Source organism: Schistocerca americana, chromosome X (assembly GCF_021461395.2).
Source record: "Schistocerca americana isolate TAMUIC-IGC-003095 chromosome X, iqSchAmer2.1, whole genome shotgun sequence".
NCBI classification, from domain to species: Eukaryota; Metazoa; Arthropoda; class Insecta; order Orthoptera; family Acrididae; genus Schistocerca; species Schistocerca americana.
Genome location: NC_060130.1, coordinates 901,349,205 through 901,362,572, shown reverse-complemented (window position 1 = coordinate 901,362,572; position 13,368 = coordinate 901,349,205). Strand labels below are relative to the sequence as shown.

Sequence of the window (13,368 nt, the reverse complement as noted above, 5' to 3'; positions counted from 1 at the left end):
AATGCTAAACTGTTTTTGCACTGAGATGGATAGAAACAGCCTGCTCCTCTTTCACTCAATACAGAAGTATAATCAGCGAAATGCCTTTAGTTACTGGAAATAGCTCATAAGCACCATTCCAATAAATGTGAGCTTAATAACCCAACTTAACTTCACTAAAATTTCTTTTATAGTGGGTCCGCAGCATGCATGACGTCGAAGACAACATATTTTTATTTTTTGGTACATGTTTCTGTTGCACTAGTTATTTATTTACTCATAGTGATAAAAGTCACACAAACTCATTTCAGTGTTTTGCCATCATCAAGGGTACATGTGAAGATAGTACAATAGGTATAATATTGTTCCTTATGTCTATATTAGTCTATATGTGTGGCACATTGTGCCTATGTCTTAGCTGATATGATGTGCTCCATACTGCATCTTGGATCATAAATGTCAGTTGTCTTTTAGTTATGACAATGTTATTTTCAAGATACTTTTATCTGCACGGTCCTGGTAAACTTATTTTTGACAGCTCTTTTTTTCACTGTCCTAGCTCCAGCGATGCTACATGTTTACAATGGAATTTCTATTTTGCAGGTTAGTGATTAAGTTTAATTTTTCACAGATAAAAGTTTTATGCTTTTCATGCAAATGATAAATGTTCTGTTGTTTATGATAATCCCCCCCCCTTCTTTTATAATGTCAATAAAATTTTCAAGATATTTTCATGTTTAAAATCGTTTTGCTCATTAAGGATGTCTTCTAGGTATTTTTCTGTATGAGAGTAAATTTTCTCCAAAATGGTTGTTGTTTGTCCTTTAGGTACTATTTGTAGGATTTTTTGGGCATTTCCAATATTTTATGCCTTATGTTTTTGGCTTTTTAAATGCAAGTAAAATGTGGATTGGTTGCTTTAGCAGTTTCCGTAGATTCTTTAAATCTAAGTCTGAAATTCCTACCCATTTCTCTGATATAAACCTTATTCAAATCATTACAAGAAAGTTCATAGAGGCCTGAATTGTGATGATTTCAATAAATTTTATATCAGGAAAACAAGTAGGAATTTCAGAATTTGGACCCCTTCACACCAGCTGAGATGTAAGCATAATGTGTCATACAGGGTGTTTCAAAAATGACCGGTATATTTGAAACAGCAATAAAAACTAAACGAGCAGCGATAAAAATACACCGTTTGTTGCAATATGCTTGGGACAACAGTACATTTTCAGGCAGATAAACTTTCGGAATTACAGTAGTTACAATTTTCAACAACAGATGGCGCTGCGGTCTGGGAAACTCTATAGTACGATATTTTCCACATATCCACCATGCGTAGCAATAATATGGCGTAGTCTCTGAATGAAATTACCCGAAACCTTTGACAACGTGTCTGGCGGAATGGCTTCACATGCAGATGAGATGTACTGCTTCAGCTGTTCAATTGTTTCTGGATTCTGGCGGTACACCTGGTCTTTCAAGTGTCCCCACAGAAAGAAGTCACAGGGGTTCATGTCTGGCGAATAAGGAGGCCAATCCACGCCGCCTCCTGTACGTTTCGGATAGCCCAAAGCAATCACACGATCATCGAAATATTCATTCAGGAAATTAAAGACGTTGGCCGTGCGATGTGGCCGGGCACCATCTTGCATAAACCACGAGGTGTTCGCAGTGTCGTCTAAGGCAGTTTGTACCGCCACAAATTCACGAAGAATGTCCAGATAGCGTGATGCAGTAATCGTTTCGGATCTGAAAAATGGGCCAATGATTCCATTGGAAGAAATGGCGGCCCAGACCAGTACTTTTTGAGGATGCAGGGACGATGGGACTGCAACATGGGGCTTTTCGGTTCCCCATATGCGCCAGTTCTGTTTATTGACAAAGCCGTCCAGGTAAAAATAAGCTTCGTCAGTAAACCAAATGCTGCCCACATGCATATTGCCGTCATCAATCCTGTGCACTATATCGTTAGCGAATGTCTCTCGTGCAGCAATGGTAGCGGCGCTGAGGGGTTGCCGCGTTTGAATTTTGTATGGATAGAGGTGTAAACTCTGGCGCATGAGACGATACGTGGACGTTGGCGTTATTTGGACCGCAGCTGCAACACGGCGAACGGAAACCCGAGGCCGCTGTTGGATCACCTGCTGCACTAGCTGCGCGTTGCCCTCTGTGGTTGCCGTACGCGGTCGCCCTACCTTTCCAGCACGTTCATCCGTCACGTTCCCAGTCCGTTGAAATTTTTCAAACAGATCCTTTATTGTATCGCTTTTCGGTCCTTTGGTTACATTAAAACTCCGTTGAAAACTTCGTCTTGTTGCAACAACACTGTGTTCTAGGCGGTGGAATTCCAACACCAGAAAAATCCTCTGTTCTAAGGAATAAACCATGTTGTCTACAGCACACTTGCACATTGTGAACAGCACACGCTTACAGCAGAAAGACGACATACAGAATGGCGCACCCACAGACTGCGTTGTCTTCTATATCTTTCACATCACTTGCAGCACCATCTGTTGTTGAAAATTGTAACTACTGTAATTTCGAAAGTTTGTCCGCCTGAAAATGTACTGTTGTCCCAAGCATATTGCAACAAACGGTGTATTTCTATCGCTGATCGTTTAGTTTTTATTGCCATTTCAAATATACCGGTCATTTTTGAAACACCCTGTATGTACACACAGACTAACATAGACGTAAGAAACAATACTGTACCTAGTGCACCACCTTCACAGGTACCCTTGATAATGGCAAAACACCAAACCGAGCTTGTCACATATCTTGTATCACTATGAGTAAGTACACACATAAATAAGTAGTGCAACAGAAACCTCTTAACACAAAATGAAAGTGTGTTGTTTTAGTAAAATTGTATAAAGAAAAGAATTAAATGCATTTCTTTCTCACAATATTAATGTTATGATCAGTTTACCTTTCGAAGGGGCTCTGTTGATGGATTGTTTTTAATGTATGTTGCAATTACAGACTGTGTGGACACAGGCTGCCAAGTAGTATCTGTTATTGGCAAACCATGGGATTTAGCCAACAGTTCCAGTTCCTGAAAGAGAAAGAACAATACAACATAAAATAACCATTAAAGATCACCCGACAGAATCCAACAGTTAATCAGAGACATTTTAAAAATGTAATTTTTTGCTACAGTTCATTCCACACCACAATTGTCTTTCATTCAGATTCATATTTTACAAACAACTGTTAGAACATTATTTTCTCTTCTTTTTTAATTTTATCATGCATACAACAGCAGAAAAATCTGATTTAAAAGAGAGATACAAGTAAAGACTGAAGGATTCAGCATAATACTTGACTGATAAATTAGTAGAGTTGTTGAGATTAATTTTCTTTTATTCATGTTTGAGATGTTATTTTCTGAGGTATCACTCATTATTTACTTTATAGTGAAAAGTTTACTTCAGTCAAATCTCACAAAACTGTTCAGTGCTGGTTTCAACTGTCTTGTCGAGACAGTGTCAAGATGGTGGCCATGCCGGCCACAGAGTAACATCAGCTCTGAGAAAATATGATACTTGCAAGGTTAAGTGACACTGCAATAGAACTGTCAGTGCTAAGAGTGAGTTAACGGGTAGTCTTCTATGGTGAGAGCTACTTGAATGTGATTGACCAGATGTAGGCAATAGTGTGGACTTGTAAAGTTACAACTGAAAGCATCTGCTCGACAAAGCCATGTGGTTGTGAAAGCAGCCAGTAGCTGAGACCACAAAAGTGATGTGGTACGGCACCAGCGACAGCTGGGTGGACTCTGCGGCATCAGCAGTTTCATTGTGCCGGTGTGGACTGCCATTGCTGTTGGCACCCAGCCCTGGTGATGCAACATGGCTGGCATGTGCCTTGCAGAGGTGAGTGACTGTACAGACACTGTTCTCCACAGCCAACAATATGGAGTGTGAGCAAGGTCTAACAAAGGTGCACAGTACAGGCAAAATTTTTGGGGAAATTATTAAGGTCATTTGATAGAAAGTTTCTGGACCTAAGAAGATAGCTACGACAGATGAGATGAGTGGAGATGGAACCTAGCATACGGAAAATCCTTCTCAGCAAGCAGAACGTAGGCTTCGAAGCTATACCTGTGAAAGACTACCTAGTAGTACCCCACCTAATTAAGTGTCAAGATTACAATCGTGTGTCAAAGAAGTCACTTGTGCTCACTGTGAGGAAGATAGACACAAGAAAGTAGACTGCGGAAAGAGCAAACAGAGCCCAATGTGTATAGGTACTGTGATAGAGAAGAGGAAGATTGCGTAATGCAAACTGTAATGAGTGCACAACATATGAGGTGTCCTTAGACAGACTTATCCTATGCATTGATTATCGACAAGAGACTAATAGTACTTGATGACGGAGTACTACAGGATGAAAAGATAATTTGCCGAATACACAGGAGGCATAAATATCTGTCCAGGAGAGAGCGAGATACAGAGAAAGCATGAAATTTCTAGCAGAAAATTAAAAACAAAGATTATAATAAAGATGCAGCTACTCAGACAGAGGAGAATCATTCAGAACTGAGCCACAAAAACAACTGGAGTTGGTATAGCATTTACCAACCTAGAAATGTGTGTTGTACATTGATAAAGGGCACAATAACACTCCAACGAATTAAGGCACCAAAATTCAGTACAATGAGATGTTGAGCACAACTAGTAAAGACAAAAATATTGCAAAGCACAATCACAACCAAATAGAACAGAACCACCCACAACGAGAAATATCGAGTTCAAAAGAAGAGATGCTGAGAAACCATAAATTTCTGAGTCAACAGAATCCTAAGTTCATAACATAAATATTGAGGTGCAATAGACATTGATGTACAACTTTAACTGAGAGAAAAACAGCCATACACCCACAACAAATCTATGAAGAATGCAAAGATGCACTTTGTCTTACCAGACTGGAACAACCTTCAAGCCTGTTAACAGCACTTGGACATATAATAAGAATTAAACACCCAAAAGGAAAAATCTGTAGTGCTTCCTCTACATAGTGCTGCAGATTGTATCCAAATGGGATCAAAGAACCTACCTACTGACAGATACAGATACCTTAAGCAGCAGTTTAAAGACAGCCTGCAGCAGGCAAAAATAGAGCGCTGGAATTGATTTCTTGCACAGACCCTACACCTTGATCCATGGGGTAAGCCATATAAAATCGTCTGCCAAACGATAAAATAAACAGATGGCAGCATGACAGAAAATGGCCAGCAATCTGCACAATTACTGATGGACACACTTTTTCCACACAACACTGCAGAGGGCAAAGCTGATGAGCACAGAGTATAACAGAACATGAGTAGGGAACCATTCTGTGTAGATGGGATAGTTTGTCCTTTTTCAGATGTGGAGGTGAGGAAAGAATCGTGAAACTGAAAAGGAATAAATCTTGATGGCATCCTTGATGAAGCTCTACATGTCCTTAATATGCACATAAGTTTACATTTGTGCTAACTGTATGATGTCTATTTATTGCAGGAAAGAATACCATACATGTGGAAGAAAGCAAATTTCATTATCTTGAAAAGAGTGAAGACAAGGCTCTGTTAGCTCCAAAGTCCAACACACTGATTTGCTGTCTCAACATCTTGTAGAAAGTCTGGATAAACTGTTATTTGGTAGACTACAAGAGAAAAACTTCTTCGTGGAAGGAACTTGCTACAATATGGATTCGAAAGTGGAAAGTCAACAGAACATGCTGTAAAAAGACACTAAAACATACAAAAATGCTCTGCATAAATTTATTGTAGCCACAATGGTGGACATCGCTGGGGCTTTCAATCATTCCAGCACTTTTTGACTGCCTGAGGAACCTGAACTGCCCACATGCATCATACAAATGTTTTAAGAACTATTGTCAAAAGAGAGAAGCATCTGTCATGCCCAGGAGAGACCACTACAAAAGAAATTTCAGAAGGTAATCCATAGGAATCCATAAGTGACTCTGTATTCTGGTATCTGGTACTTGATCAGGTGTTAGGAAAGCTACAGAATAATGAAGCAGTCGTAGTAGTGGCATATGCTGATGACCTGATGAGCCTTGTTAAGGGAAGCAACCTGAATGGATGTAATGTAGTCTTTCAACAATTACCTCAGCAGTGCCAAGAAGTTAAAATGTCTGTTGCACTTGAAAAGACCACATTCATGTTGTTAAAAAGAAACCTTTCAAGAGACCCAATCATGAAATTAAGCAACAGGTCCACAAAGAGAAAGTCCATCAACAGATACCTAGGTGTCTTCCTGAACAACTGACAAAATTACGAGTGCACATATTGAAGAAATGAGCATGATGAACAAAATTATTGGCCTAGCCAGTTACAGTTATAAACTACCAAGGATGTATCATAATGCTATCTAACTGGAATCACAGAATACTGTGTGACTGCCTGGCTGCACAGAGTTGTGCTCATAGCACCAGCATGGGTAGTTAAACAGGGTGGAATAGTGATGGAAGCTTTTGATACTCTTGGGTAGCATGTTACTTTATCATTCAACCCCCATCTGCTGCACTACAGGATGTTACAACAGAAGATAAAGAAGCAATGCAGGGAAGACAGCCGAGGTCAACAGTTGGGGTAGACAAATAGCCAACTCTGCAAGCATGGCAAATGTAATATCACAGTGTAAATGCAGCTGCCGTGCCATGCCTCACCACCTAAGAAACTAGAACCATGGTTACATTTTACGGCAAGTGACTACACTCTCACTGACAGCAACGATGGTTCCTCGGACCAGAGCAGTTGTGCACTGCAACCAAGGAGCCAATAGACAACAGAAAAGCAGATGGAACCACAACACCCTACACAGTGCCCAAAGAACTGGCAATGTTTGTCTATGAACTGGGGAGTGTTGGAGTGCATTGGGAAACGTGACAGACATACACTGATATTATAATAGTGGTAGACATGGTTAGATTTTGTAGTAGGATGCTGTAATTAGTTAAGGTGATGGAAAGTAGTACTTTGTTGGATGGAATAATTAGAGCTACATGAAATTAGCAAATAAATTTTGAAAATTTAGCATTTATTTAGCATGTATATTTTTTTTGAAGTATTTTTGCACTTAAATGACCCTAAGCAGCATATACATACAAAATTCTTAACTTAAATTTTTCTTTTTTTCTTTTCACTATTCAGTTTTCTTTTTTTAACAAAAAATATGGGAAATTGCTTCTTTGCGTAGCACAACACCATAGTGTTAGGTCTCACTCACATTAACACACATTACAGGCCCAGATACAAATGTTTATCTATTGAATCCAATCACTGAAGTTGTTTCAATAGTGTCTGGCTTCACTAACCACCCACTGTCACTTACAACTAAATTGTACATTGGAAAGTATCTCCCGACATCCACATTATTGACAGGTGCCCAAACTGCAGATAAGGCAGCTCTTCCAGAGTCACTATATTCAAGCTTTTCACAGAGTAGAAGTCGCACTACATCAAGCCTCTCATTATGTCTCAAACTGGTAACTAAGTATCAATAGAATGAGGAATATGCTTCAAAAACACTGTCAGATGGAATACTTTCAAATTGTGGAACTTTTTTGCTACAGTAACAACAGTAGATTTGTACAAATATAGCTACAGGAATGAAGAGCTCAGGAATGCTTTTGTAAAAAAATATTAGCTGGGTCTGGTGTTGTGTGTTTATATAGCTTTTGTAAACTTTCCAGAGCAGCAGATTTGAGATAATTTTTTGTTGAAAAACTACGTTCACAATTTCTTTTCAATTGTAATTTGATACTCTCAACTTCATCCAACAACAAATGTTAAGATGGGTAAGTCATGCCTTCTAGTATTATAATTAAACTGAGAATTCTAGCACATGTGTCACACACAAATTAGCATTGTAAGATGACTAAACCTGATGCAGTTTCATTTTTTAAATGATCAAGAATGACCTCAAATGGCAGCATTTTTGTTTTCCAATGATCTGAAAAATTTGATATTCGCTAGTAAGTTGTGTCCAACCACTGCACTGCATAGAACCAAGAATTCCAATCTCTCGATTATTGGATCAGGAAAAAGCTTTTTTGACAGATGAAGAAACTTCTCTTGTAGGAATTGACAGTATATGCTTTTCATTTTGTGTGTCTGCACAAACACCATTTTCACCCTACTGACAATAAAATTTAGCTCCTTTAATTCTTTTATGAAGATGTCACCAATTAAGTTCATTTTGTACATCCAGCATTTGAAATGTATTAAATGATTTCCAATCAATATTTTAAGTCAGTCAAAACAAGATCCCACATATGCCGCAGAGTCTAACACTAAAACCGCAACATTTTCGTATTTAATGCTGCACTCTTTCTTTTAGGGTATCTACTATGTCCCAGGCACAAGCAACATTTAAAAAGTTACAGGAAGCCAGACAAAGTTTCTGTTCTGATGCTGCAGTCATTGTCTGATATAAAGCTGCAAATACACACCTTCCATTTTTCACACATGTGTTATTGGCAATAATCACAATATCAACATACTCCACAGCATCTTTGATTTCTCCTTTCCTATACTGTCTGACACATTCTTGGCGAAGTGTATCTGAACAGGGTATACAACGGGCAGTTGGCATATATTTATTCAAAACTAACCTAACTTCAACATTATCTTCTTGATGCAATAATTTACCAACAGCCGTATGTATTGTAGAAATTTATTTTATTTTATGAACTTCTATGTGCTACCAGTTTTGGCATTACATTGATCCCATCTTCAGGCCCCACTCGTCATAGTCGTAAAATTGCTATATACGGAAGGAGCCATATAACTGGATCCGTGAATCAAATCATCCTGCAACAGCTCTTGGTGGCTTGCCCAATTCCTGGAAAGGAGCTGCAGTTGGTATGACCTTGACTTCATAAGAAATAGAAAGCCCAAACAATGTAAAGGTGTTGAGGCCAGCAGTCGCGTGTTTGATAACAAATAACAGGATGAGCCACGTAATGCTTTTTGTAGACCACAGTGATCAAGAACTGTCCACAAAGAGGAGTAGAGCCACCCCGGTAGGTCACCAAACGTCACTGCAGGGACAACACAGGCACGCATAGTTGTGCATATGCCACAAGAAATACATCAAAGAAGTGGTGGCCCCTGTGTATGCTTGGAAACAGACATCCTGATGAGAAACTACCAACTGCAGCACATGTATGGTGTTCTGGTGGGATGGGAGCGGGTTCTGCAGCTTTGACACAATGAGCAGAGATGCTCCTCTTTGCCACACCACATGCAGGATCCCCGGTGATCTGGATAGTCTGCTTGAGAATGAGCATAAAAACACTGTGGGCATGAAGGGAACTGCCCCGGTGACCAGTGGTGAGGGGTGACCAAAGGTTCAGATGCCATAGAGATGTCAGACAATGACAAATCACAACACTGGTGCAACTTGGTGGTCATCCTACACCTGCAACGCAGGGGTGGAACACGTGGTGGCACGGTAACTGCTGCAAATTGTGGCCTTGTCATCAGTCATCCACTAACAGTCTGTGCAAGTTTGAATGACTGTGCGATTTCGAAAGACTGTGCGATGCACAAGATGTCCTCCACTATGAGTTATCCAGTTTCAGCACCACCGTAAAGACCTCAGGATCAAGTGCCAGCTGAGCCAGGACATCACAAATCAAGAGTCCGTGTATGAAGTCTTGCAGCCTTCAGTGGCGCAAGTGAAATCACATTTGCAGCTGAGACCTTGCAAGCCAGTGACCCATGAGAGGGATGATTGCCAAGGCTGTTTATTCAAGCCTGGAGGCAACCACATGATATCTCTCTGAATAACAATTAGTCAACAGAGCAGTCCACCTCCTTACTGAGTGGTCACTGCATCTGACTGCCATGCAGTGGGCCCGCATTCAATTCGGGTCTGAGATTTTCTCCACTCGGGGACTGGGTGTTGGGCTGTCCTCACCACCATTTCATCATCATCAACATGCAAGTCGCCCATTGTGGCATCACCTGAAAATAATTGCAACTCAGTGGCTGAACTACCCCAGGTGGGATCTCCCAGAAATGACAATCACAGCAATGGATAATCCTTGACTTGAAACACCGTGAAATGTTGGTTTCATCAATACATATATATGTCCCAGTCCTCAGCAGCACCATGGAAAGGCAGATATGACAGAGGACAAATGGCAATGTTGACTGTGGGGGACGATGAGTTCTGGTGGAAGGTGGCCTTGTGCACTCTGAGTTGTCCCCCTGAAACTGAAGCAACTTTTGTAACAAGCCTATCTGAAGCTGCTGCTGAAGCACAAGCTATGTAATGCCTCCACTTTCATAACTCTTCAACAGTTGGCAGCATTGGTATGCGGCAGGTATTGGCTTGTTCTGTAGCCTCTTCTCTGCAGCTCCAGTTGGCAGGAAGCCTTAGCATTGAATGATTGTGTTGTTACAGTGTAAAGTATGGTACCCTGCGCAGACGGTCAGTCAATGTGATTTAACCAATGTGCAGTCATTGAATTCTTGGCAGCAGAAGGTGTCACCCCAAAGGAGATCCATCAGAGAAGGAAAGCAGTTTATGGTGACTGCGTTGATGTGAGTACTGTGCGTCGCTGGGTGAGTAAGTTCAAAGATGTTGCGGTGGGAACATCTGACCTGCATGACAAAGAGTAGGACATGCTGTGAAAGCAACTACCAAGTCTCACAAGCAAAATGTTGACAGATTGATTCAGGATGATCGTCGTATCACTCAGAGAGAAATTGCAAGCACAATCGGCATTTCACAAGAACGTGTGGGTCACATTATTGCTTTGCTTGGCTATTGAAAGATCTGTGCACAATGGTTACCCCAGATGCTGACTCCTGAAATGAAAGTGCACAGACTTGAAATTTGCCATGAACTCCTCTTGCATTATGAGAATAAAGACGCACATTACTCACATCAACACAATCACCATAAACTGCTTTCATTCTCTGATGAATCTCCTTTGTGGTGACACCTCCTGCTGTCAAGAATTCAATCACTCCACATTGCTTAAATCACATTGACGGACTGTCTGCGCAGGGTTCCATACTTTACACTGTAACAACCCAACCACAGTGCTAAGGATTCCCACCAACTGAAGTTGTAGAGAAGACGCTACGGAACAAGCCAGTACCTGCCGCATACCAATGCTGCCAACTGTTGAGTTATGAAGGTGGAGGCACTACTTTTCAGTCAACCCACATAGCATCCATGCCACTGAACAACTTCATTTTTCCTCATCACTAATCCTACATCTGCGAGTAGCTGCATACCAGCACACACATCAAAACCCAGTGGAGAAACAGGTTAAGCCAAAAGGTGGAAGAGCCACCTGGGGAAGAAAATAGGACATCAAGCAGTAGTTGAGCTAAACATGACTGACTGATGGCCTATGGGACACAAACAGAGAAAAGCCCCGTGCAACCTATGCAACAACAAGGTGTAAAGTGAAAACCTTCACCACAACGATGTCACCAGACCAAGAACAAAGAGAGAGACAATCCAAACATGACCAGTGAGAAACGCCAAGTGACATTGTTAGTGAATAGCCCAAACTATAGCGATGATAGTAAGTGACAACATCAGGTGTGAGCACAGAAATGACTGATCATTCGCTGGGTTTCCGTATTTATGCCAGCTGTGAGGAACACTATTGGTCGTTGTATTCATGTGATGAAACAGGTTGTGCACTCACTGCACAAGTGCAGCACTGCAGCGATACTATGCCCTCCAACAGCCATCTGGTCCATTTCCTCCATCGAGCACTCAACTTCCACAGAGCCGGATTACAGAGAAACAAAATGTGCTCTGAATATGAGCATGAGTGTACCTAGTCATGTGACCAAATCTGTTCCTGCTTAGGTTAGGTTACCATTTTGCCTTGCAGATTAATAAGCGAGGTTGGCAAATCTGTGTAACAAGTAAGGTTTTTCATAAACACAAGACTACTGCAAATATTAGCAGCTATTCAGAATTACATTTCTCCACCTGTAGAGCTTCATATGCGAACAAAGTGAAATTCAGGTTTTTCATTAACACTGAATGTTTAGAAAGTAGCAAACTAGGTTATCCAGCATCTTGAGTAATCTGATAGCCATAAATTCAAATATTTCCTGTCACTTATTTAGAGTCATTTACAATAAATTAAAAGTAAAAACTATGTAAATTAATTAATTACTGTATACTGCAATAACTATTCAAAATGTTGTCAATGTCAATGCAATTCACCATCAGCCATGTAACTTAAGATGTTTCTTCTTTCATTTTTTTTTTTGAAGGCTACCAGTTTCGGCATTTCACTGTGCTATCTTCAGGCCCCATATGCAACTCTCAAAAAAAGTCATATAGTGGCATCAATCTCTGGATGTTGTGAATTCATATATTCATATGACACACTATGTTGGCCACTACAAACACCTGAGTGTAACAACTTGTGGGAATATGAAATGTGATGATGACATATACTCACTCTTCCATTAAGCAGGTGGTAGACTTCAGTTCATTGGTAGGACACTGGAGAATGGAGTCAGTCTACAAATGAGATTGTCTACAAATCACTTGCGCATCCTATCTCAGAATATTAGTCAAGTGTGTGGGAGCCATACCAAATGGGGCTATTAGGAGATATTGACTGTATACAAACGAAGTCAACGTGAGTAGTCACAGGTTTGTTCAGCTCACAGGGGAGCGTCTTGGAAATGCTGTATAACTTGAACTGGAAGACTTTTGCAGATAGACGTAAACCATCCTATGGAAATTTACTCACAAAATTTCAAGAAACAATATCAAGTAAGGAACCTACGAAACATACTACAGCCTGCTACATATCGCTCCAGTATAAATTACAAAGACAAGATTATATCAATTACAGCATGCACATATTGATTTCAGAAGTCATTCTTCCCATGCTCCACACGTGACTGGAATGGGGAGAAACCATAATGTGTGGTACAGAGGGAAGTACACTCTGCTATGCACGTCATACTGGTTTCTAGAGTATGGATGTTGATATAGACTGGTGACTGGTGCAATAGATATGTGGATCCTAGCAGTTATGTCCAATGCAGTGTCAATTAAACTCTCATAAGAGAAATTTTTGAGTATCCAGATATAGTACACCGATATCAAATTTGATGATTCAGTTGCCCATAGAATGGGCTACATAATTTTCAACCTAGTAGTACTTGAAAGTAATCCTCATGCTTGAAAAGGGTATAGTGATCTCTAAAATGCAGAAACTACATGTGCACATCTTCCAGACAATGTGGCAGGGCTCATTTTAGGAACCAATTTTGTGCAGAAGAACCATACAGCTGCCATTAATAATAATATACAAGAACGATTTGTCTCTTCACTGGGTAAATTTGCTGTAACAAGGTTGGTGGAGGTATCT

General features: G+C 40.4%; 1 protein-coding gene across 2 annotated transcripts in view; it reads right to left on the bottom strand.

The window, feature by feature from the left end:
• The window catches only part of LOC124554852 (microphthalmia-associated transcription factor), a 388,895-nt gene that overhangs the window by 11,603 nt on the left and 363,924 nt on the right, over window positions 1–13,368 (bottom strand). For both annotated transcript variants that reach the window (XM_047128519.1, XM_047128518.1), the window contains exon 8: window positions 2,912–3,037. In XM_047128519.1, the coding sequence (XP_046984475.1) occupies window positions 2,912–3,037 (126 nt within the window). The remainder of the gene's footprint in view (window positions 1–2,911; window positions 3,038–13,368) is intronic.